This window comes from Nansenia antarctica, assembly GCF_963989245.1.
Source record: "Nansenia antarctica genome assembly, chromosome: 19".
NCBI classification, from domain to species: Eukaryota; Metazoa; Chordata; class Actinopteri; order Argentiniformes; family Microstomatidae; genus Nansenia; species Nansenia antarctica.
In genome coordinates, this window is record NC_137692.1 from 6,776,184 (window position 1) to 6,803,392 (window position 27,209).

The 27,209-nt window shown below is 47.2% G+C and overlaps 1 protein-coding gene across 1 annotated transcript in view; it reads right to left on the bottom strand.

Annotated features, from left to right (window-relative positions):
* plcd1a (phospholipase C, delta 1a) overlaps nt 1-17,113 on the bottom strand; it is a gene marked incomplete at both ends in the record, with an annotated part of 24,147 nt that extends 7,034 nt beyond the window's left edge. The window contains 7 exons of the mRNA XM_080549296.1: nt 146-290; nt 555-756; nt 1,378-1,606; nt 2,281-2,410; nt 3,623-3,851; nt 13,070-13,228; nt 17,014-17,113. Of these exons, the coding sequence (XP_080405422.1) occupies nt 146-290; nt 555-756; nt 1,378-1,606; nt 2,281-2,410; nt 3,623-3,851; nt 13,070-13,228; nt 17,014-17,113 (1,194 nt within the window). The remainder of the gene's footprint in view (nt 1-145; nt 291-554; nt 757-1,377; nt 1,607-2,280; nt 2,411-3,622; nt 3,852-13,069; nt 13,229-17,013) is intronic.
* Nucleotides 17,114-27,209: the final 10,096 nt, after the last annotated feature.

Sequence of the window (27,209 nt, forward strand, 5' to 3'; positions counted from 1 at the left end):
CGCAAATGTGACACTCTGAAGACAGAATCTTGGTACTAGCGCGTGGTTAACATAACGTATTACATCGATCCTTATTTTATTCTTTATTGAATGCAGTCAGTCAGACAACCTCCGGTCAACAGGTCTATGGTGGCTCATCACATACTTTGAAGGCATAATCTTTGATGGCAGTGATGACGTCTTTGAAGAGCACTTTGGAGGTGAGAGTGTAGCCGTGGTAGACGACAGGTTCTCCGTTGGCCCCGTCCCAACAGTCCAGCTCCACACAGCGACAGCTCTTCATTAGGGCTCTGAAGACAACAACCACAAACATCAACAACCACAACAACAACAACAACAACAACAACAACAACAACAACACTGTCAACATCCACAGGCTCTGTAATCACAATGTTCACTCTGAACAAGGATAGAGCTAAACAGATCTTCACACTTCGAACAGATGGCGACATGTCGAAGGCGAATGACTCTCTTGTTTCACTGTCACTCCACACTGACAGAACAGTGTTGTCACAAAGCACTCTGCCAGACGGGTGGTTGGGAGGTATGCTTGCCGTATGTAGGCCTCCGTGCTGCTCGGGCCTTTGAGCTGATCCTCCATCAGGTAGGTGTTGTGGGAGGAGGAGATGAAGTAGTGGTTCAGGGGCTGACTCATATCCTGGAAGACCTCCTTATGAGCGGGGTTCAGGACGGAGCCCTCCTCCTGCTGCAGGTACATTAGGAAGCCGTCCTTAGTCATGTGCTTATTCTGCTTGGCTGTGGAAACACACACAGGTGTGAACAGTTATTCCATCGAGTGGCCATGTGGAGAACGCAATATAGAGGTACGTATACAGGGTTCCCACACCTTCTGAAACATCACATTCAAGCACCTTTCAAGGACTTTCAAGACTCGGTTCCCTCAAATTCAAGGACCCAACACAGCATAGTTTGAGACAGATCTAGATGAGAATGTATATAATAGGAACTATCCGCTCACAGACAACAATTAAAAGGAGAGGCTTGAATGTGTGAACACTAGATGGTCTCTTGCCTTCTCTACCACAGCACAGCAAAACAATATATTGTGAAATATGTGTAAAGTTAAGCAATACAGAGACTTATTTACTAGTTGACGAGCTAAGTAAAAAAATAAGAATATATATATGTATTTATTTTTAGAGAGGGGGGGGGGAATTCAAGCACTTTTAATGACCCATGTCTATTTTCAAAAACTTTTAAGACCTTGATTTTTTTTCCTCAAATTCACAAACTTTTAAGGATTTCAAGGACCCGTGGGAGCCCTGCATATAACCCTGTATATAACCCTGTATATAACCCTGTATATAACCCTGTATATAACCTGTATGTATATAAGAGACTCTGAGCATCTCTCACCCGTTTCGTCCAGCTCATACGTCTCAATGAGCCTGAGGGCATCTTCCATGGTCACAGTCTCCCTCTGCTCGTTGAGCAGGAAGTTGAGCAGGTCCAGCGCACTCATCAGCCCCGCGGTCTGCGCGTACTTATCGTAGATGACGTCGATCTCCTCGCGGTGCGTCAGCAGGTCATAGAAGTGCTTGATCTCGGAGCCTTCCAAAGAGCCAGAGTTGGACGTGTCACATTTCTATGAGACATGATAATTACAAGACTATCACTCAACAACGAAGAAGCAGATTGGGTGAGTTACCACCATATATTAAGAAGTGTTTTGAGTCCTAGTGAAAAAGCATAAAACAGTGTTGTGAAGGAGACAATATTGAGAGTGGTCCATGCACATCCAGTATCATAGAGGTGCATTAGGTGCATTCGGTCAAGTCCCGCATCACATACAAAATCCTCCTCCTCACCTACAAATCCCTCCACGCCTGCGCCCCCCAGTACCTAACTGACCTCCTCTCCCAACATACCCCTTACCGGAACCTGCAGTCCTCAGACATGGGCCTGCTATCCATCCCCCGCACCAACCTACGGACCTTTGGGGACAGAGCCTTCAGCGTGGCTGCATCTACTCTCTGAAACTCCCTCCCCACAGTGATCTGCAACACCCCCACCCTGGACTCCTTCAAATCAGCCCTTAAAACCCATCTGTTCACCAAGGCCTTTGGCCCCTAGTCACTGTTTCTGTTTTGCTTTGTTTTGTCTGTCTGACCATCTCCTCTAGAATTGTAAAGCATCCTTGGGTTTTATGAAAGGCGCTATACAAATCCAAGTTATTATTATTATTATTATTATTATTATTATTATTATTATTATTAGGAGTTCTCATGCCGGGGTCACAGACATCTGACTGTTACTCACCGCAAACAGCATCTCTGCGTAGCTGTCGTCAACCTCAATGTTGATCTGGTGGAGGAAGTGCTTCAGCTCCTTCAGAGTCATCTTGTTGTCTTCATTCTTGTCGGCTTTGCGCATGCAGTTGAAAATCCAGCTTACGTTGTAATGTAAGGAGTGAACAATTAAGTTGTATTTGTCTGGGCAAAAGTAGACTAAAACACTAGACTGGATTTTCATTCAATTTGGTTCATTTTTGAAAATACTTTCCACCTGTGTCGTCTTTAAATTCTTCCCCTATTTTGAAGAACAGTGTACTACACTAGAAACATTTCTAGATGTTATACATGACTAATAAGTTAGATGAGGATTCCAAAACCTCATTTTAGCCACTCTCTCCATACGGCTTTCACACCGCCAAGGAACCATGGCCGTTCCTGTTGTGGAACCTCCGAACCTTGGTGCTGTCTGGCGAACCAGCCCACCATCAGGGTTCATACCAGTGTAACCAGAACCATCAGCGTTCATACCAGTGTAACCGGAACCATCAGTGTTCATACCAGTGTAACCGGAACCATCAGGGTTCATACCAGTGTAACCAGAACCATCAGGGTTCATACCAGTGTAACCGGAACCATCAGGGTTCATACCAGTGTAACCGGAACCATCAGGGTTCATACCAGTGTAACCAGAACCATCAGCGTTCATACCAGTGTAACCGGAACCATCAGCGTCATCAACGCTGGGTGATGAAGGGGCGGGATAAACAAAAATGTCACAACTAGATGGCAGCTACTTCACTGGAAATGAGGATAATATCTTCCACTACAGTATCTGAAATAAACACTTTCTAAACACGTTCTCTTACTAGCCAGCTGCTCCGTTACTGGAATAGAAATGGCTTACGAAGTTCGCGTTTGTGCGTGTGCACAAAGATAGAGAGAATGATTAAACTTTTAATCCTTTTTTTAATCACTAATGATTAGATTTAGATTCGATTACATTTTGTCTCCTTCCTTCCTTGCTCGTCTTCACAGCCTAGAATATGACACGCCCACTGACCACGTCGCGGTTCTAGTTTTCGGTTTGCGCTGAGAACTAACCTATTTTCTGGTTCCAGCTGCGAACCAACTTTTCAGGCTCCGAACCAATTGATTTTCTAGTCTGAACGCGCCGGCCGGTTCCAGACTAGGTTCGGGAATGCGAACCAGCCCGGTCCCTTGCCGGTGTGAAGGCCCTAACTGAGCAGTGTGAAGGCCCTAACTGAACAGTGTGAAGGCCCTAACTGAGCAGTGTGAAAGCCCTAACTGAGCAGTGTGAAAGCCCTAACAAGCCCTAACTGAGCCATGTCGTTGATTGAAAAGGATACTGCTCGCTGGTCTGCTGCGGGTTGAGGTTGCGCATGTTACTGAGGACCTTCTCCAGACCGCTGACCCACTGCATGGCCTCCTCCACAGAGCTGGCGATCAGATCCAGGTTCTTCTTCCTCCCCTTGAAGATGATGGAGAAACATCGCTCCTCCGCCTGGGAGTCCGTGTACTTCTTCAGCCCCTCTGACTGACGACCCTTACGCACTGAGTCAATGTCGTCTAAGGAGACTGGGAGGGAGAAAGGGGGGTTAGAAGTGTCTGGAGGCCGGGGCGCTTAGGTGGCGTAGCGGGTTAAGCGTCAACCATGTAACCGCAGGGTCCCCGGTTCGATTCCGGCCGGGGACATATCCTGTATGTCATCCCTCCTCTCTCTCTCACCCATCCTTCCTGTCATAATCTATACTGTACTGTCAATAAAAATGAAAAATATGAGTAGGTGTGCGCTGTGTGCTCAGTTTGATGGTAGCTCAGCTTCCCATAGTCATCACAGTAGCAGGTTCATTTTACATTGACATGTTTGGCATTTAGCAGACGCCTTATTCCAAAGTGACTTACAATCAATACATTTGACTAAGCAAGTGAATCATCAATCCACCAGTCGTATCAGGAAGAGTAATCTAGCTCAGGCCCGGGGCCATTGGCAGTCTCAGTGATAGAAGGAAAACGTGTATTTTTTAATATATATATATATATAGACACTGGAGAACAGAGAGACAGTACAAGGGGGGCAGTAGAAGTCATAGGGGACACAGTAATGGGGAAAAGCGGGTGTCTCAGGAGACGCAGTGCTAGGGGGTAGTGGAGGTCTCACGAGGAGCAGTTAGAGACCTCCGACGGAAGATTCATGTATGGGAACCACCATGAGACACTGGGAGGAGCCTATCAAAGCATGCCACTACCAAACAAACAGTATAGGCTTACAGCATCTCTTTGAACAAAGACAGTACGTCATCACATCGGGCCTCCAGGACAAGGACAGGGACAAACCCTGGAAAGAGGCCCCGCTGGCACCACGGTGCCTCGCTATCAGACCTCCGCCAGACAAAAGGAGATACCAGGCAGAGCGGGGCCACCGCTGGTCTATCTACAGGAAGTGTTTCTGTGAGGGATCCTTACACTTCTAAGGCCTTCACCCACACAGCGGATAAAAACATCTGTTTCTTTATCGACAGACTTCCTTCAACCAGTCACCCAGGTTTCGGTGAGAACCACCTCCTTTTTTCCCCTACCTTTGTGTACCTTTTAACTTGGTAACAACTTTACACATAGAGAAACAGGACAGAGGTAATGTGTTGTATTTCGGTCCAAACAAATCATGTGTGGGCTTAACATAATCAAAGCTAACTATACAGTACATCAATGACACTAGAAACCGTGGAGCTTAATAACCATCTGCTCCATGATAGGCTCACTATAACAGCGGAGCCCTCCCGGCGTCTCAAGTCGAGACACCCATTTGTGCCTGCCGCACAGGATCTCAGGCATGGGGATGGGGATGTATTTGGGGATGTATTTGATCTCCTTTTGTATCTTGGCCATGGTCAGGTTAGTAGCTGTCAAGACTAATGGATTCATGGGGCGCAGCGGGTTAAGCGTTGATTAATTCGGTTCGATTCCGGCCGGGGACATATCCTGCATGTCATCCCTCCTTTCTCTCTCATCCTTCCTGTCTAAATCTCTACTGTATCTGTCAATAAAAATGAAAAATACTGCCCCACTCAGAAAAAAATAAAAATAAAAAAAAGACTAATAGATTCAGGGATAGGAAGAAGATGGAGCTAGTGTTGGCAGCATACAGGGAGGAGATCATATGCCTACAAGAGACACATTAGACTGATGACATAATGGAAGATGTCAGAAGAAGGTGGAATGGACAAGTGTATGTGAGTAATGGAACTGTGTATGCTTGTGGGGTGGCTATTCTGGTGAAGAATGGGGTGGTGAACAATTTAAGGAATATAATGAATGACAATGAGGGAAGAGTGGTAGGAGTGGGGTTTGAATATCAAGGGATTGAGTATGCACTGTATTGTATATGCACCAATGTGGAGACCACAATGCTCAGTCTTTTCCGGCTCGGTGCGGCCCATGCGGGGAATGTAGGGAGAAGAGGAGGGACGTGGTGCTTTAATGCTAGTCTGCTTAAAGAGAAACGTTTTGGGGGTGATGGTAAGATAGTGTGTGAGTGTGGCTATGGAAGACCAGGTGTATGAGAGTGATGTGTGTGGTGGGAAGGGATGAAGGCTAAACTAACATTTGTAATAATAATTTTTCTGAGTAGGGCAGGCCCACTCATATTTTTCATTTTATTGGACAGATACAGTGAAGACAGACAGGGCATGTCAGCAGGGCATGGGGCCGGATTCTAACCCATGCCAACATGGGCATATGTGTGCACTGTAGACCGCAGTGCTAGACCACTGGACCACCCCAGGTCACTAAAATAAGTAAGTAATGGTAATAGTAATAATAGCATTTGCAAAACGGAGAGGGAAAGAGAGGGTGAGGGAGGAAAGGGATTTTCAGAAAAGGTTAGCAATAGAACAGGAGAGAGTGGATAGTATTCCAGGGCATGATTTAACAGAGTATTTGAGGGTGAGGGAAGATTTGAAGGAGTTAGAGAAGAGAAAGTGTGAAGGTGCTCTAGTAAGGAGTAGAGCGAGGGATGTGGCTGAGGGAGAAAGGAGTACAGCATTCTTTTTAGGTTTAGAGAAGAGGCAGAAAGAGAAAGGGAAAATTATGGAATTAAAGAATGATAAAGGCGAAATAATAACACTTTATAATAGTGGGTATTATGGATACTGTACAGTCATTTTATACAGACCTATATACATCTGGGGGTGTGAATGAGGAATGTATGAATAAAGCATTAGAAGCAGTGGAAGCCAGGGTGACAGAAGAATATATAGAAATGTGTGATTCAGACCTCAGGGTGGAGGAGGTGAAGACAGCCGTCATGGGGTTAAACCTAAATAAGAGTCCGGGTTCGGACGGGTTGACGGATGAATTTTATAAAGCTTTTGTTGACATCCTGGCCCCTATATTGTGCAGAGTGTATATGTGTATGGGGAATAAAAGGGTGGTTCTGGACTCTATGGGCTTGGGGGTGCTCACTTTATTGTATAAGGGTAAAGGGGACAGGAACAGATTACAGAATTATAGAGCTTTATCATTACTGAATTGTGATTATAAAACCATAGCAAAAGTATTAGCTAATAGATTGAATAAAATAATGCCAAATATGATTGCACCTACCCAGGCCTATGGAGTCCCAGGGAGGGATGTGGCAGAGAATATGTGCACATTAAGGGATGTTGTGAAGGACATGAGGGAGGAAGGGGGTTCATTGATATCTTTAGACAAGTCTTTTGACAGGGTGGAACATGTTTTGTTGTTGAAAACAATGGAGAATGATGGGATTGGGACTGGTATGACAAATTGGGTTCAATTGTTATATAAGAATGCCAGAAGTAAAGTAAAGATTGACAAAGATAAAGTAAAAAGTAAAGATTGAGTATTGACTGACTCCTTCCCTTAAGACAAGGGTGTCCACTGTCAGCATTATTATTATATATATATATATATATATATATATATATATATATATATATATTATTACCTGTGGAGCCATTGGCAGCTTATATTAAACAGGAGAAGGAAATTAAGGGAATAAATATGCCGGGGGGAGGAGTTAGCATAATCCATCAATAGGCAGATGACACAACATGTACTGTAAAGGATGTAAATAGTGTGAACAAAATAATGTGGTGTGTAAACATATATGGAAAGGCTTCTGGTGCAAAAGTGAATGTTGACAAATCTGAAATGTTGTGTATAGGGGGAGTGAATACAGACAATTGTGATTTGGATTTGAAAATTGTAAAGGGGATGATAAAGGTGTTGGGGATATATCTTGGAGAGGATGACAGGGAGGTTGTTGATTACACATGGACAGGGGTTCTGAATAAAATAAAAACAACATTGATTTATTGGAAGCAAAGGAACATGAAACTGAAGGGAAAGGTTGCACTGTTAATGTCAAAATATGTTTATGTGTTAGGTGTATTGAATGTACCAGAGTGGGTTCTAAAAGAAAGCAAGGTGTTGGTGTCAGATTTTTGGTGGCGATAGCGTACAATGTACTAGTAGCAGATTATGATAAAGGAGGGTTGAAGCTGGTAGATCTGGAGGTAAAGATGAGGACAATGAGAGTCAGAACAGTTCAAAGGTTTTTGTATGGGGAGGAAGGACATGGATGGAAAGGATACTTTAGGGAATGGGTACATAGATGTGGGGGGTGTGGGGATGATGGTTTGTTAATGTGCTTTAAGGCAGGGATGTATGAAAGGGTGCCAGAATTCTATAAAGAGGTGTTTAAGGCCTGGGGTAATTTTTAGCCTGGGTTAGGATATGAGTGTGAGAAGAGAGAGAGATACTAAATGTTTTATTGAACCCATTAATAAGAAGCGAGGGTAAAATGTTAGAGTCTAGGAGTGTTGGGAGGGCAGGGCTGATTAGAGTAAGGGGTTTTAGGTATGAGGTAGTGCCAGGGTTCCTATCAGAGCAGGCAATCATTGAAGTTGTTAGGGAAACAGATGAGGAGATGAGAAGGGGAGAAATAGTGAGCATGTATAATAAAATAAAGCAGAGTATACCAGGGGAGTGGGTGAGTAGGTTAGATAGGGAGTTAAGATGGAAGGAACAAACAGAATTACCTAGGTTAAGACTAGGGAAAGGGGAAACAGTGCGGGACTTCTCAGCTGTTAAGGTGAAGGAGTGCTACTGGGCACTGCTGGAGAGCAGAGTGAAGGAGCCTGCGGCAGAGAAGGTGTGGAGGCAGGTGTTCCCAGGAATGAAGAGGGAAAAAAGAGTTGAACACACAGCATAAAATACCAAATTCCAACAATTGACTGACAAGGCAATACAACAATTCTATGATATTATGTCTGAACAGAAGAACAAAACAATGACGAGGCAGAGGTGGCTCACACCCAGGCTGGGCCATGTAGACCCAGCTGACTCTGTGTATGAACAAATATCATCGAAGCACCCAGCAGAAGATAAGGAGTTGATCACCCAGCAGAAGATAAGGAGTTGATTCGCACATGCACACACACACCCCAACGCACGCACGAACACACCAACCCGCCTGCAATGCACTCGCAGCAAACAGAAGATTGTAGGGGGAATATTTTGGGTTTGGACCAGTCTCGCATTCTCACACTCGCACATTCCAGAGAGAGAGACCACAGTGTCCAAGTCATATTCTTCATGTCACGCTGGCATTCCTTAAATACCAGCTGAAAAGCAGGGAGAGAAAGAGGACATTGTGTGGGTCTGACAACTTCACTCCCTGATTTCTCCCAGACGTTTCTCTCCTGGGAATAACAATAACAATTCCACACTTGAAATCTTGCAAGGGGGCAACGGGGTCGGAAGTTAAACCACTGTATGTACAAACGTTATGTTTTAACAAGTTAACTACTGTACAGTGGTGTCAGTTCTGTGTTGGACTGGTACAGATACAGTACATATCCGTTTGGTGAGAGAATTGATGAGTTGAAAGGATAACAGTGACACGAGGCGCGCGCCATGATATGCAAACCATTAACCACCGTATCCTAAACAACCAGCATGATACGTTTCATCGTTTTTGGGGGGGAAATTGCTAAACACAGGTGCCACAGTCTAATTAAATGGATTGAAACAAGTGTGCATCAAATGTCCTAACACTCATCAATGAAAGTCAAAACCAGTCAGTAAGCCTCACTCGTGGAAAAAGGTGAGAGAAATCTCTGCAAATCGTTAATAAGTGAGTTGCAGAGATAATTATATCATTATAGGTTTGAAGGGCCATAAACAGCATTCTTCCTCACGTATCTGGTGGTGGTGGTGGTGTGCAACACCGGTGCCCCCCAGGGAACTGTTCTGTCACCCTTTCTCTTCACCCTCTATACCTCCGACTTCCAGTTTAGCTCCGACCAGTGCCACCTGCAGAAGTTTTCGGATGACTCCTCTATCGTCGGTTACATCACAGACGACAGGGATGAGGAGTACAGGGCCCTGGTGGAGAGCTTCGTGCAGTGGTGCGACACCAACTACCTTTTGCTTAACACCAGCAAAACAAAGGAGTTGGTGGTGGATTTTAGGAGGAAGAGAAGGACCCCAGCCCCCATCACCATCAAGGGGGTGGAAGTCGAGAGGGTGGACTCCTATAGGTACCTGGGAGTACAAATTAATAACAAACTGGACTGGACTGACAACACCGAGGCTCTTCTCAGGAAAGGGCAGAGCAGACTGTTTTTCCTGAGAAGGCTGAGGTCTTTCGGTGTCTGCAACAAGCTGCTGCAAATGTTTTACCAGTCGGTGGTTGCCAGCGTTCTGTTCTTCGCCGTGGCCTGCTGGGGTGGAAACATCTGTGCCAGGGATGCTGCGAAGCTAAACAAACTGGTGAAGAAGGCCAGCTCTGTGGTGGGGACCGGGCTGGACAGCCTAGAGGTGGTGGCAGAACAGAGGATGGGGAAAAAACTGGCGGCCATGCTGGCCAATCCCTCCCACCCGATGTACTGCGAGCTGGCAGGGATGAGGAGCAAGTTCAGCCACAGATTTGTTCTCCCCCGTCAAAGTACAAAAAGATTTGGACAGTCCTTTATTCCAGCTGCACTCCGACTCTACAACCAGGCCCTGCAGGGTGGGGGAGACCTGGAGATGGAACTTTTGGAACTTTTTACTTATTGAGCCTGCACTGTTTTATGTTTTTTATTGAATGTTTTTCTGTTTTCTGTACTGAATGTTTTCTGCCCTAACTGAGCTGTTTGACAACAAAATTTCCCCATTGGGGACAATAAAGGTTTTCAATCAATCTAACATCTATGACAGTGCAGTAGTCTGAGCCAGGCCTGTACCTGATGGGACCTGAGCCAACACGGTGAATGACTAGGGTTGTTTTGACCCACACATATAAACTGTATAGAATGTATGGATCTGTATGATTTGCCTTTAGACTCTCCTAGCTGTGAGGGGGGGGGGGGGGGGGGGGGGGGGTTGGGGTGTAGGATTTGACGACTCTTTGTTAAAGCCATGTGGTCATTCCAAGATGGCTTCCTTGTGGTCTGTGACTCCCCCCCTGACCTATAACCTGAATGACATCATATGTGGGTCTTCCTATTTTTCACACCTTGGTCATCTCTACAGTAAAAGTGATAGGACCATTGTTTGAAGCTATATTTGCATACCAAAGGGTATAAAGGTTTTGACCCTCCTACAGGGACACTCTCTCTCACCCCAGCCAGCTCTTGTCCTCTTAAGCCTGATTTATACTCCTGTACACCGTAGCCTACGTGAGGGCTCTCCAAGTTTATAGTTCTACGTTGGTCGGTGTACTCATAGCGGCATAATAGCGATCAAAAAACGTATTTTTGTTATGCTTGTTGTAAAGAAAATGTCTATAATGCATTGAAATGACAGTAAACTAAGATAATAAGATGGTTATCATACATTTTCAAATATGTATTATATTAATAAATTATTTAAGTAATTACAGAAAAAGTAAATGACATTTCTGTCATGACTTCCGCATTTACGAGAGAGTCGGAATGTGACGCTACCAAGCGGACCAATCACAGTTCTTATAGATAACATTAAATATGACTATCATAAATATAATTTAAACCCAACGAACAGCCATGGGGCTCCCTGTAACTAATCATTTATTTCTAAATAAACAGGATTGTACATCTCGTAAATGTGAATCGCGCTCCTTATAGGAAGGCTGTGCCTGACGCTTCCATAGGGCGCTCCGTTGGAACCCAACGGAGCTCAAAGCGGCATAATAGCGCATTTAAATAAATTTTACATTTCTGTCATGGCTTCCGCATTTTGGCCTACGAGAGAGTCGGAATCATATCGGAATCATGTGCTACCAAGCGGACCAATCACAGAGCTTACGGTTGCGTAAGCACTGCCGCGTAGTTACATTTTTGGAGAGGTGCGTGTCAATCTACGCCATAGCCTACGCAAGGCTACGCGGGCCTACGCAAGCTACGCCGTAGCCTACGCCGTCGATTTTACACAGAAGCATAAACTGGGCTTTAGCCTCCAGACTCCAGCATCACCTTTTTCTGTATCACTGTAAATCTGTAATTCTGTTTAAATAAATAGTCTTAGAACTCAGAAGTTTACTTGTGATCTATTTCAAAGAAGTTATTTAAGTTAAGGAACAACACTAGCAGTGAGCGGACCTCACAGTCAGTGACTAGCAGTGAGCGGACCTCACAGTGTGGGAGTGAGGGTGGGGACTGTAAACACAGGATGGCCATTGCAAACAAAGCCTGCCCTATAAACTGAGCTGTTACTCCTTCTCTGGGCCAATGGGACTGAGGGTATGAGTGGATTGGATGAATATAGCTATCCTGTATGTACGATAACATAACATTTAATCTGTGCTTATAGTAGTCTACCAGATAGCACATCAGAGTTAGTGTTTAGGGGGGATTAAACAATTGAATACACCTCTAATACAAAGATGGATACTGTAATATCACATGAATGGGGGTTGACAAGCAGGAGTGTAGCGGAGGGGCTGAACAGTCCAATCCAAAAAGTGTTTACCAAACATAAGTGCTACCCTCCCACATTCCTTCCCATTACAACAAAACACTTGAAAGCTCATCGGGTCAACTTGGCTCAATGAACCCCACAGGAAGACAATAAAAAGTCACTTTGCTTCCTTCAACAAGGAAATGCCTCTCGCAGCACTACTGTTCTGTTTCCCCTCGGTCCAATCCCATCGCCTCCCAGACAGACTCTCGCATGCCTACCCGCAATAAACAACAAGTCTTGCCAGGCCGTTCACATGGCCACTCCCCTCTCTCTGTCCGACGGGCCTGGGTGTGTGTGGGCTACTGATTTAGCCTCCAGTGTTTGCTTAGGGAGAGGGCAGGCTCCAGAGGTTATCGTCTACAGCAGCAGCAGACTCCCTGGGTTGGATGGAGGGCCCAGCGGAGTCACCAGAGACAGCAGCTACTACAGTACCAGTACCAACTCCCTGGGCCTGATTAACACATGTTGACATTTTCAACTAACCCTCTAACACTCTACAACAGACAGGAACAAAACACTTGAGACCATTATGACATTTGCTCTCCACACACACACACACACACGCACACACATGTACACACGCATACACACTCACACACACACACACACACACATACACGCACACGCACACACACATACACACGCATACACACTCACACACACACACATACACACGCATACACACACACACACACACACACACACACTCACACACACACACTCACACACACACACACACACACACACTCACACACACACACACACACATACACACACACACACACACACACACACTCACTCACACACACACACACACACACACACTCACACACACACACACTCACAGGTCTGGTTGCTCTTGAAGGTCCTGTGGGACTCATGCCACATGGTCTGGCAGTCCTCCTGCAGCTTGTAGAAGCGGTTCTTCTGCCAGGAGGCCGAGCGCACCTTGAGCAGCTCCCCCCCGACCAGGAGGAACTGGAGGTCCACATCCCCCTCCAAACCTGCGGTCACACGGAGGTCAGAGGTCAGAGGTCAGACACACACTCACGTCCTCCTACCATGTACAGTACTGCAACACTATTTGAGATGGCGCAATCTGGTGATTGTGGTTTTTCAATACAGAGGCTGTGTAGCAACAGCGGAATTGACTCACATGGTCAATTCAGCTCAATGATCTCACACAAGCCCTCAGTGCTGACGGTGTATGTGGCAGCAGCTGGTGAAAGAGGGAACCAACCAAATGTTCGGACTTTTATTCTTTTAACCTAACTCTTAACCTAGTTAGTAGAATAGTAGTAGAATAGTGGGGATTACTCGCCGAATCCGTTGCATTGCAATATTTTGGCTTGACTAGCGAGTGTGTCATTGATTTTCAACAACGTTGACATTTATTTATTGGTTGCCGACACAGCACAAATGCGTAAAATGCTGCCAAACCTTGTCTGTGTGTGGGTGTGTGTGTGTGTGGGTGTGGTTGTGTCGATGTGCATGCATTTGTGCGTGTGTCGATGTGCTGGCGTGTGCGTGTGTGTGTGACTACAAGCACGTACGCCAGATTTAATTCCATCATTCTGGAGATTTTCAGACACACAGTCCAAAACTATGCTGAGTCAATCACATAAGTGAAACCATGGGAACTAGCACACACACAAAGGGAGACAAACTGAGGGGGGGGGGGGGGGGGACCCTAAGATATCTTCCTCTCTCCCACTCAGGTGTGAATGACAGATGGCTGCCCAGAGAGCATCGGGCGCTTGAGGCCGCGGGGTGGGTTCTCACATTCAGAACCACTCTGTGAGTCCTCACCACCCAGGGGTGTGGGCAGAACCACAACATTGCAGACATTTTTACAAGGTCCTGCCAGAGACTCACAGAGGCTGATGTGTGTCCCTGGCATGGTTGCAGGCAGGAAGGAGGACTTGGCAGAGCTGGAGTGCTTCAGTCACGCCTTTGTAGACTCTTTGGGCGGGGGACTGAATCTGAGGTGAAGGCGGTATAGTTGTTGTTCTGTCTTGTTTGATCACTGGACTGTGACATTTGAGTGGCCTGGAGATAGTGTACTTTTATGACATTGAGCAGTGAAATTAATGATTTCTACTGTAGCCTATACAACACTTTCATGGCTATAAATCCTCATTGGTTTCCTGAGAAGTCTCGCGGACTTGGTTTAGGCTTTGGATGTTGAATACAAAATCTTCTTGCTTCTATTTTACACCGATCATTACATTATATTGGAAAAAATTCCCCAACTACCCCACTGTGGCTCAATGGAAGTTTCCTAATTAATGGTGAACCTTTTGAAAACCAAAACTGTGAGCAGAAGGGCATTATTAAATAACAATTTTAAGGAGAGGAAATAATGGACCTTGAACATAAATAAATTGGCAGAACACAGGCCGTTTGAGCGGCTAACTAGGAAGGGACAGCCAAAATATACACATGAATTACATTGCAATCATATTTACATATACAGTATACTGCATATATTATTTGACATTTAGCAGCCACCTTTTAACCAAAGCGACTGACAACAAGTACTGTTGTCTAAGGTGGATGAATCACCTACTCTGTATACATCATACGTCATCATAAGAAATTAAAATCTATGCTAGGACTAGGGGGCCATAGGCAGTCACAATGCTTTTTTATTTGATAAAAAACTTTTTTTGCTAGTTTAATGCACTGGTTGCACCATTCAGCTACATGCCAGAAGTACTTTTGAGATGCCTTGTTTTAGTCTTAGACTAAGGAAAGCTTGGGCCATAGCTGTCAGATGGAGGGATGTTGAGCCTAATGATACTACAGTTCTCTGTAGCTGTCATTTCAAGGCAGATGCTTTTTGGACAAAATGTGCGTTTGAAGGAATGTGCATTCTTTCCAGACCATCTGAAAAGTTTAGTATATTTTCAAGTCATAAGATTATAGTGTTCTTTGTGGTAAACAGTGTTAATATACAGTTTAGTGGTAACTGATTGCAGGGTTCCTACAAGTTTCAAACTTAAGACCTTTTTAGACCTTTTTTAGACCTCTTTGAATAGAATTTTGGACCTATTTGCGACACCATATTATGGTAGCTTGTTGTCATCCTCGAGGTGATGGAATTAGGGATTTCACTGCCATACAGACAAAAAAGGAAGCAAATTGGCTTTTTTTGGGTTCCAGCTTGATTAATTTCTGCGTAAATAGATGTGGTCAGACTGATTTCCTTGCAGGATGTCATTTTTAAGACCTAGCACCTCATTTTTAGACCGAATAACTGAAATTTGAGACCTTTTTAGGCCTTATGAGTTGGATTGCTGGATTTTAGACTTTAAGGTTTTTTAAGACCAGCGCGGGAACCCTGTGATTGGAATGATGAGCATACAAATGATCTCTTGCTAACATAACTGTAACATTACCACTAAACCTGTTATTGAAAGTAAACGTCCCACATAGGTCCCGAGGATGTGTTCAGTCTTGGTGACCATATCATTGAAATTCAGGACGAGAGTGATGCTTTTGCATCCTGCCATTAGTTGTCAACAACTTCCACACTTGACAACTACATTGTATGTAATATTGTTTTATTACATTATATTATAGTATTGTATTATTATAGTATAGTATTGTATTGTATTGTATGGGTCAGTGTCTAAAGTGAATTGATGAAGATGAAAATAAAATATTTGAGATTAACAATATTTGTGACATTGTTTGTGTAATGGCAGCCTGCAGAAGTGGACATAATCATATGTTGGCAAGCACAAATATGTTTTTAAAAATCATATAATGTGATTTTCAGGGATTTTTAAAATATTCTGTCTCTCACTGTTAAAACGAACCTACCATTAAAATGATAGACTGTTCATTTCTTTGTAAGGGGGTAAACTCACAACATCAGCAGGGGGTGAAAATGAATTACTTATTTTCACCACTGTATCTATTCTTCCTTGTTTGTCCTAAAATGCCTAAAATGTCTACATGTTTGTTTTGTGTACCTGAGCGAATTAAATAATAAAATAAGGGTTAGGGTTAGGGTTACCAGCAGTGGTAACCAGAACCACTCCAGCAGTGGTAACCACCAGAGGCAGTAACAAAGGCAAGTCAAAACAAGTGAGAAGGGCAGCTCACTCATTGATGCCTCCATGTTCTGACATCTGTGCCTTCTATAATGAGAGCAGAATTATGAGAAGTATGTCCCTCTGGCAAGAAACGTCTGGGCTTGTAAACCTCGTGGATCTGGGTAGATCTGACTGTGTTTACGCATGAAAACAAAGGGAGAGCAAAGCTGAGAAGAGCGTAGTTTCCTGGGAAAAGGAGAGCATACATCAGGAGAGACTGGTGGAGCGACACATTGGTGGACAGGCTCATTGTAATGCATGGAATTAGCCCTCCACCAGCCTCCGTTGGCCGACATGCTAACCAAAACCAAAAAAGGATTTTCTGTGCAACTTGTAAAGATGTCCTTTTGTGCCAGAGTTTCAAAATTGCTCCCATGATAAACAGCTTTGCAACAATCAAACCTCTTTACAAGTCATATATACCACCCCCCGTGTGCATTTAACACATCCTAGATACATTATATAATACATAATGTAGAAACAGCCCCAATCCTAACCCTAGCTTCACAAGATCAATTCATTTATAAAAATACAGTAACACATGTTTGTGTACAATGCAAAGTGTGCCAAAACACCTTGGGAGGAAGTGCAACATCGGTGCAGGTCTGAGTTCGCCCAAAAAGGATCAAGTTGATGATGTCTCCCCTGCGCACACCGCAAACAGAGACAGGTACATCTAAACTTACCTAACAGTTTCCCATTTTCCTCTGCAACATTTTTCACGTATTCTTGAAAAATCTGCTCCTTGGATTTAGTCCTTTTGGGACGGTTCTGTAAACAAGTCATCCCTTTGTCCCGCGAGACTATCCCGTTACTTTAGGAATGTCTGTTGTGTAGAAATGAACTACCTGACGCTCTCTGCCCATGACGCGCTCAGCTCTGGACGCGGGGCGTGTTCATACGCGCACAAATAATCATACAGACAGTCTATTAGAAAATTATTTTAAAATATATATTAATTATTTAAAAATATATATATATATATATTAATTATTAAAACATTATTTAACAATTATTATTATTTAAAAAGTATTTAAAAATATATATATATATATACAACTATTCTGATTCTGGCCGGCCCACGAAAGATCGCATGATAATAAAAATTAAAAAAACATGTTTAATAATTTTCTAATTATCTTATGGGTGGACTAAAACCGCATTGCTTTTATTTTGAAGCCCATTTATTCTCACAAATATTTTCAGTTGCTCATTTCGCCCGCTGGGAAAACAGTAATTGCCCACCCCTTTAGCTTCACCAGTCACAATGATTTAAGCCTTTTAACACAGGCTTGTGGGAGAGACTAGGATGACTTTAACATGATGAAGTTCAGAGCTGTAAGATCACAGTATCGTTGTAGTATTGTATTGACTTAGTTCATTGTTGCTGACTGGTTATGCAATCAATTGATGCTATGCAATATGAACCATCATCCATCCACTTAGCCTTTTATAATCAGATTAAGCAGTTGTTGTGCATTTTCCAGAGGACTAGGTTTATAGATTATTCGTTTTGAATCATTATCACACAGTAATATATTCTTGGGTTTATCCAGTATAACCTATATAGCCACATATGAAGATATCGGCCCACGAAGTTTTCAGTTATGATAAATGCAATTTACGGGTTTTGACAATTAAGTGGACTCCTTAGGCTATGTGTAATGTTAACATGCATATGCTATGACAGAGCGCCCTCCAATGGAAATCATATTTGCTATTTTACTGGAGAAAGAGATCCTCCTTTAGTAGACTACAATTAGGCTATATTTATCTAACTTATCTAACTTTATGACACGAAATCAATTGAAGGGTTAGTAAATGTATATGTTACAGTGATGTAAGAGTGTGTAGCCTATAGGAATTCGAAATCAGAGTCAGGAAAATAGAAAGGTAGTTGGCACTATTATGGACAAACGTTTTAGGACACCCGAACATCACACCCATGTGCTTGGGCATTGTCATGCTGAAACTGGAAAGGGCCTTCCCCAAACTTTTGCCACAAAGTTGCAAGTATACAACTCTCTAGAATCGAATTTTAAGCTGTAGCATTAAGATGTCCCTTCACTGGAACTAAAGGGGCCTAGCCCAAACCATGAAAACAGCCCCAGACGATAATTCGTGAGCTTAGAATGAGAAGGTTCTGTCTCCGTTTAGGGCAGTTCAGAGATATTGAGCGTCAACGTTTTTACATTCTATTATGTTTAGTGAGATGGAACCTTTGTATTTTATGAATTACTAACTCAAAAATGTCAACATTTTAAAAATAACACCACACAGGCATTAATAAACACCTAATGGATCAGATTATGTAAAAAACTCAATTTTGACAAAAATTGCGATAGAACCTTATAATTCTAACGTCACGAATTGTGTCCACATACTTTTGTCCATATATGTAACAGGTACCCTGCCCTGTCTCAACAGGCGCACTGACACATCTACGGTTAGCAGGACTCTCTCTCACACCACATACAATAAACAAACAGTAGGCTACCGCTTAACTTACCATGTTTGCCTGCGGTTCCGTTTGGTTCCATTCTGTTTGGACAGATCAGTCCAAAGTCACCACGGTGCGTAAATCCGTGCACCAAATGCGCTGAGAAATGAGGCGCGCACTTAAATCCAAGTCCAAGTGTGAGTGAGTGTGTGTGTGTGTGTGTGTGTGTGTGTGTGTGTGTGTGTGTGTGTGTGTGTGTGTGTCTGTGTGTGTGTGTGTGTGTATGGATAAATGAAAATGATTAAATCCGATGATGAGAGTGACACATATCGGGAGACATCCGTCCTCTGTCAACTCCAGGAAAGCCAGCCAGTGGACAGCCAGGCACCAGACATGTCCCCAGTATGCACCCTCCTCAGTCCACACCCACCCCACACCGGTCTGACAAGTCCTTTTATTTACAATCAAAGCTTTGATTCATTCAGCGGCTATGGAGCTACACCTCTAGGCAGAATTCCATGGGCATGGGAAATTATGATGTGTTGTCCAACACACATTTATGGCAGCAGTGTGTACAGTACAATACAATCGATCCCTCTATAGCCTAATGCTAGAGAGAGAGGGAGAGAGAGAGAGAGAGAGAGAGAGAGAGAGAGAGAGAGGAGAGAGAGAGAGAGAGAGAGAGAGAGGGAGAGAGGGAGAGAGAGAGAGAGAGGGAGAGAGAGAGAGAGAGAGAGAGAGGGGGAGAGAGGGAGAGAGAGAGAGAGAGAGAGGGAGAGAGAGAGAGAGAGAGAGAGAGAGAGAGAGAGAGAGAGAGAGAGAGAGAGAGAGAGAGAGAGAGGAGAGAGAGAGAGAGTGATGATTGGCTGTTTGGGGAGAAGTCAAGAATAATGTTATGAGTTAGTAGGCAAGATACAGTTAGCAATCTCACCAAGACAAGAAGGGGAGGCGACAACTTCCATGACAAATAATGTGAAAAGCTTCACAAGTAGTTTTACTTTCATATTCATAACCTTTAACCCGAATATTCAACCTCATTTTACATGTTTGATAAGCTGTCGATGAATGCATTTCTGATCAGGTTTATGAATTAATGAACATATCTCAATAAAATCCAGCTAAACTAAAGTTCCATGTCTGTCTGGCACAATGATTGGATTTCAGCACCATTGTAGCCCAAGTATGTGCTAAAGCAACAACTCAGCTAGAAACAGCAGGTGTTGGTTATCATGCATGCCTAGTCCATCTCATCTGAAAGGACAAGGCCTGCATGTGTTGGCTGCAATGAGGAGTTATTTGGATGGTCTTGGAATTTGAGTCCAAACTTTTTCAAGCATAGAAATGACTATTTAGGGCCTACTGTTAAATAGAGCCACGATGTCTGAACTCTCAGTCTATTTCTTCAGTGTGTTAATGGCAGCTATTTATTATTGCTAGGTATTTGATTTGTGTAATTTTGCTAAATTGTTGGGCAACAATTGGGCACAGTGTTTGTTAGCGGAGGCTAGGCTCCTTGTTAGTATGACATGGCATGAAGACAGACCGCTCCTTGTGCTTTTCCATAATCTAGCATCAATATACGCTTTGAGTGTTCCACCACACATGATATAGTGTGGGCCAGAGGACAGAATCAACAATTTATTCCTGTTCTTCCTGTTGTTGTTTTTTTTTACCAATTATACTGCTACAGATATATATATTAAGCTACAACAATTATACTGATATTTAAATATTGATGGATGAAAATGATGGTTGAGCTATAGTGAATGAATGAATGAATGAATGAATGAATGAATGAATGAATGAATGAATGAATGAATGAATTAAGGCTGTGGTATCCAATGATATGACCTCACCATCTTGTACTGCGTAGTAAAAAAAACATGTATTAACAAAAGTAACAATGGAGTGTTTTCTCATGACACGCCCTGTTTTGGAAACACCTCCCATAGTGTAATATGTTAGCTGTTTACTGTTACGGCTGGGCCGTCACACACGCCCTCTCCCGCCCCCACAGCTCGAGCACCCGCCCCCACAACTCGAGCACAGCGTGCTCTCCGCCGCAGGTGAAGCTCGTTCCCGGTGATTGGAGGGTTATCCAGCCACAGCCAAACCAACACACCTGTCTCCACTCCCAATTAACCCTCTGGCTACATCTACCCTCGACTCCCTTCATTCATCGTCAGTTCTTCCCTAAGAATGACCTGGCAAGTATCCTCTGTGATTAGTTATGAACTTTGCTCTTGTGCCTATTCTTGTGATTCGTTGATATCTTCTGTACTGGCCTACCGTGGAGACTTACCCTGCTTTCCTGTTCCTCCACAGCCCATGCCAACCACTACCGCCATCCCGCCAGGTTGAAACCCCCAGCCCGCCAGGCTGAAACCTCCGGACTCATCATCTGTGTTTCCACCCACCTGCACTGTAAATAAATACCCTACGGGGCTAACACTGTATTCTGCCTCCGGTGTCGTGTCCTTGAGCTCCCTCGCCCCCGTGTCATAACAGAAGAACTGACCATGCAATTGGGCTCAGACGACACGAAGGACCGGGCACCATCTCCCACCCCTGGATCCGGTCCGACGGCTATCCAGATCCTCGCTGAACACACTCACCTCCTCCAGGCGGCCGCTACAGCGTGCCAGGCCCTGAACACTCGCATGACAACCCAGGAGGCTAACCAGGAGCACCGCGCCACCCAGATGCAGCACCTCATCTCTACGACCCAAGCGCTTACAGCACAGGTGGCCGCGCTCGCAGCCTTTGCCCCCCCCCCTGCTCTCCCTGACCCTGCCCAGCTACCGGCACCACCTACTGGACAGCCACGGGAGCCCCACCTAGCCAGCCCCCGCCCCTTCGACGGAGCCTTCGCCCAGTTCCGAGGCTTCATCCTCCAGTGCGAGTTGGTGTTCTCGCATCAGCCCAGCCAGTTCTGGTCGCCGGCAGCCCGGGTGGCGTTCATCACCAACCTCACCACCGGCGACGCCCTGAGTTGGGTCCAGGCCACCCTCTGCGCCCGCCCTGACCTGTTCGGTGACTACGCTACCTTCCTCACGGAGTTCAAGAGGGTTTTCGACCACCCCACTGCAGGACAGGAGGTCGGGGCGCGACTGATGTCACTCCACCAGGGGAACCGGACCGCGGCGGCCTACTCTACCGAGTTTCGCACCCTGGCAGCCGGAAGCGGATGGAATGACAGGGCACTGCGATCTGCTTTCCGCCAGGGGCTGAGTGAGGCCATCAAGGACGAGCTCGTCCGGGACAGACCCGCCGCCCTGGACGAACTAGTGGCCCTAGCCATCGACGTTGACGAGCGCTCCCGGGAGCGTCGGAGAGAGAGAGGGCGCTACCAGACCAGCTCGCCACGCCCCCAGGACCCTATCGTCACAGCCAACCCCTCCTCCGCACGGGAGTCGACCTACACCCCATGCACTGGCGAGGAGCCGATGCAGCTTGGTCGAGCCCGCCTCACCACGGCGGAGAAGGAGAGGAGAAGGGCCCGGGGCCTGTGCCTCTACTGTGGAGAGAAGGGACACCTCCGTGACACCTGCCCGTCCCTATCAAAAGGGCAGGCTCACCCGAAGGGGGAATCCGGGTGAGCCGTGTCTCTCAATCCCCACCTACCACCAGCCCAGCCAGGTTCTCTGTCACCCTCTCCTGGCAGGGGCAGAACCTCACGGTCGAGGCCATTATTGACTCGGGAGCAGACGAGAACTTTATGGACGCCCAGCTGGCCCGTTCAGCTGCCGTTCCCCTCGTTGCCCTCGAGACCCCCCTCTCCGTCTCAGCCCTAGACGGACACAGCCTGGGGCCTCTCACCCACCGCTCTACACCCCTCTCCTTGACCGTCTCTGGGAACCATGTGGAGGAGATCCGGTTTTACATCCTCAAGACCCCCCAGTCCCCGCTCATCCTGGGACGACCGTGGCTCGAGCTCCACATTCCCCATGTCAGCTATGGTGAGGGACGTATCCTGAGCTGGAGTACCGCATGCTACGCCCGGTGCCTCCGTGCCGCCCATACCCCCACATCGCCTCTGCGACCGCCTCCGGCTCCCCCTGACCTCTCCTCCATCCCAGAGGTCTACCACGACCTCGGAGAGGCCTTCAGCAAGGAGCGTGCTCGCACCCTGCCGCCTCACCGGCCCTACGACTGTGCCGTCGAGCTCCGCCCTGGCAACAAACTTCCGGTCAGTCGCCTCTACAACCTTGCCCCCCCGGAGAAGGCAGCCATGGACACCTACATCTCCGACTGTCTGGCTGAGGGGCTCATCCGTCCATCACACTCCCCGGTGGCAGCGGGGTTTTTCTTCGTGAAGAAGAAGGATGGAACCCTCAGGCCATGCATTGACTACCGTGAGCTCAATGCCATCACCGTCCGGAACACCTATCCTCTCCCCCTCATGAGCTCCAACTTTGAGCCCCTCCTTGGGGCCACCATCTTCACTAAGCTGGACCTCCGGAACGCCTACCATCTGGTCCGGATTCGTGAGGGTGACGAGTGGAAGACGGCGTTCAAGACCCCCCGTGGCCACTATGAGTACCTTGTCATGCCCTTTGGTCTCACTAACGCCCCCTCCGTCTTTCAGGCCCTCATGAACGACGTCCTCAGGGACATGCTGGACATCTTTGTCGTCCTCTACCTGGATGACATCCTAGTATTCTCCAGGAACCCTGAGGAGCATGTCCAACATGTCCGCCTAGTCCTCCAGCGCCTACTGGAGAATCGCCTTTTTATTAAGGCCGAGAAGTGCTCGTTCCACACTCACTCTGTGGAATTCCTGGGGCTCATCGTGGAGGGTGGGTTGACTCGCCCTGACCCCAAGAAGACTCGGGCCGTCGTCGAGTGGGGCCAACCTACCACCCGGAAACAGCTGCAGTCATTCCTCGGCTTTGCCAACTTCTACCGGCGATTCATCCGGGACTTCAGCCGGGTAGCTGCCCCCCTCACTGCCCTCACCTCCCCCCTGCGCCAGTTCACGTGGACACCAGCAGCCAGCGCTGCCTTCAGTGACCTGAAGAGGCTCTTCACCTCGGCGCCGGTCCTAATCAACCCAGACCCCTCTAGGCCCTTCATTGTGGAAGTGGACGCCTCAGACACGGGCGTCGGTGGCGTGCTCTCTCAACGATCGGAGGACCAGACCGTGCACCCCTGCGCCTTCTACTCCCGCCGTTATACCTCCGCCGAGGCCAACTACGACATCGGGAACCGCGAGCTGCTGGCGGTGGTGGAGGCGTTCCACGAGTGGCGGCACTGGCTGGAGGGCGCAGAGCACCCCTTCACCGTCTGGTCGGACCACAAGAACCTAACCTACATCAAGTCGGCCAGGCGGTTGAACTCCCGTCAGGCACGCTGGGCCCTGTTCCTCGGGCGGTTTAACTTCCACCTCACGTTCCGTCCGGGCTCCCTGAACGCCAAGGCTGACTCCCTTTCTCGGCTCCATGCCGCAGAGGAGGAACCCACCACTCCTGACACCATCGTTCCATCCTCCCGGGTCGTTGGAGTGGTCACCCTGGAGATCGAGGCGGTGGTCAGAGCTGCACAGCGCACCCAGCCAGATCCCCGACCGGGGTCCCCCGGCCGTCTCTTCGTCCCGGACGCCGTCAGGACCAAGGTGATGCAGTGGGGCCACGCCAGCCGCTTCGCCTGCCATCCTGGGGCCCTACGCACACTGTCCTTCCTGCGCCGGCGGTTCTGGTGGTCCACCATGGCCGCGAACGTCAGGGAGTTCGTCTCGGCCTGCCCTACCTGCGCTCGCAGCAAGGCATCCCACCGGCCGCCTTCAGGACTGCTGCGGCCTCTACCCGTGCCCGGTCGACCGTGGTCCCACCTCGCCATGGACTTCGTGACCGGCCTTCCCCCGTCCCTAGGCAACACGGTCATCCTCACCATCGTGGACCGCTTCTCCAAGTCCGTGCGGTTGGTAGCTCTGGCAAAGCTACCGACCTCGGCGGAGACGGCGGAGCTACTCACCACCCACGTCTTCCGGCTTTACGGGCTTCCCCAGGATGTGGTTTCCGACCGTGGCCCCCAGTTCACATCCAAGGTGTGGCAGGCCTTCTGTTCTGGGATTGGGGCCACGACCAGCCTCTCCTCCGGCTACCATCCCCAGACCAATGGGCAGGCGGAGAGAGCCAACCAGAACCTGGAGTCGGCACTCCGCTGCATGTCCTCCCTCCATCCATCCTCCTGGAGCAAGGACCTACCCTGGGTGGAGTACTCCCTGAACGCCATGGTGAATGAAGCCACCGGCCGGTCCCCCTTCGAGTGCTCCTTGGGGTACCAGCCACCCCTGCTTTCTACCCAGGAGGGCGAAGCGTCGGTACCATCAGTCCAGGCACACCTCCTTCGCTGTCGTCGGGTCTGGACCTCCGTACGCTCGGCCTTGCTTCGGGCCACCGCCCGAACTACCCGAAGCGCCAACCGTCGCCGCACTCCAGCTCCGGTGTACCAGGTGGGCCAGAGGGCCTGGCTCTCCACGGCGGATCTCCCCCTCAATGTCCCCTCCCGGAAGTTGGCGTCGAGGTACATCGGCCCCTACGTCATCGACCGGGTCATCAACCCCGCTGCCATCCGGCTGGTCCTCCCTCACTCCCTCCGTCGGATCCACCCGGTGTTCCACGTCTCCCGGGTACAGCCCCATGTCGCCAGCGACCTGATGCCACCAGCCCCTGCACCGCCCCCTCCTCAGTTGGTGGATGGCCACCCCCAGTGGGCGGTAAGGAGGCTCCTCAGGGCTCGTCGCTGTGGCCGGGGTTTCCAGTACCTGGTGGACTGGGAAGGATATGGCCCAGAGGAACGGAGCTGGATTCCCCGGTCCCAGATCATGTCCCCAGTCCTCCTCAGGGACTTCTATCGGGCCCACCCGGAGGCTCCGGGCCGGTCGCCAGGAGGCTCCCCCTCGGGGGGGGGTCCTGTTACGGCTGGGCCGTCACACACGCCCTCTCCCGCCCCCACAGCTCGAGCACCCGCCCCCACAACTCGAGCACAGCGTGCTCTCCGCCGCAGGTGAAGCTCGTTCCCGGTGATTGGAGGGTTATCCAGCCACAGTCAAACCAACACACCTGTCTCCACTCCCAATTAACCCTCTGGCTACATCTACCCTGGACTCCCTTCATTCATCGTCAGTTCTTCCCTAAGAATGACCTGGCAAGTATCCTCTGTGATTAGTTATGAACTTTGCTCTTGTGCCTATTCTTGTGATTCGTTGATATCTTCTGTACTGGCCTACCGTGGAGACTTACCCTGCTTTCCTGTTCCTCCACAGCCCATGCCAACCACTACCGCCATCCCGCCAGGTTGAAACCTCCAGCCCGCCAGGCTGAAACCTCCGGACTCATCATCTGTGTTTCCACCCACCTGCACTGTAAATAAATACCCTACGGGGCTAACACTGTATTCTGCCTCCGGTGTCGTGTCCTTGAGCTCCCTCGCCCCCGTGTCATAACAGTTTACACTGTCATCAGTAGAATATTGACTTTCAAAGTATAGCTTTAGCTGTTATTTTTAGTTATTTATTTTTAGTTATTTATTATATAGGCCGAATGACACTGTCAGACAGGTGAACAGGCCTTTCATACCACAGATAGAAGACTGGAGTGGAGACTGCCAGCAGGAGTAACTGTTGCCTAACTGGCATGCTGCTACAAGTTGCATTACCTCAAAAACCTATTACCATAATGTGTGGGTGGCCATAATGTGTGTGTGTGTGTGTGTGTGTGTGTGTGTGTGTGTGTGTGTGTGTGTGTGTGTGTGTGTGCGCGTGTGTGTGTGTTTTGTGAACGACAGCCCTACAATAATGATGTTGCATGCATAACATGTGGATGTCAGTGCAAATGTTTAAATACACGATCTGAAAAGAAGAAGAGAAGTAAAAGAGCAAGAAAAAAACCGGAGAATGCACTTAGAAGATTTAGAAGGTCTGGCCCCTTTAAGAAAACGAGACCGTTTCTATGGGAACCACACGTAAACAAAGACCGTTTCTATGGGAACCACATGTAAACAAAGATGGCCGTCTGAAAGATGAGATTAGAGGTGCGACTTTCACACCTTCCAGGTTTGTAGCTAGCTTGATGAATGAATGAATGAATGAATGGTCTTTATTGTCATTAATACAGTACAGGTACCATACAACGAAATGTAGGAGTCGGGGCTCCCCTGCTGCTTGGAAAAAAGACTAAAAACAAGAGAGCCAAGGGTAAAATAAAAAAGGGAAAAGAGCTGGTTTACATAAATAAAGGCTATGTACACTATCTACTTAGCCTTTATTTATGTAAAGCAGCTCTTTTTCCCGCTTTTATTTTAAACCCATTCGTATAAACGATAGATTGATCATGTATTTGTTGTTGACATTGGTGTCTTAGCTAACACAACTATTTAATTGTTCTACGTCCAGTTACTTGACAAGTAGATCTCATCCAAACTGTCAGACAGACTGCAGCC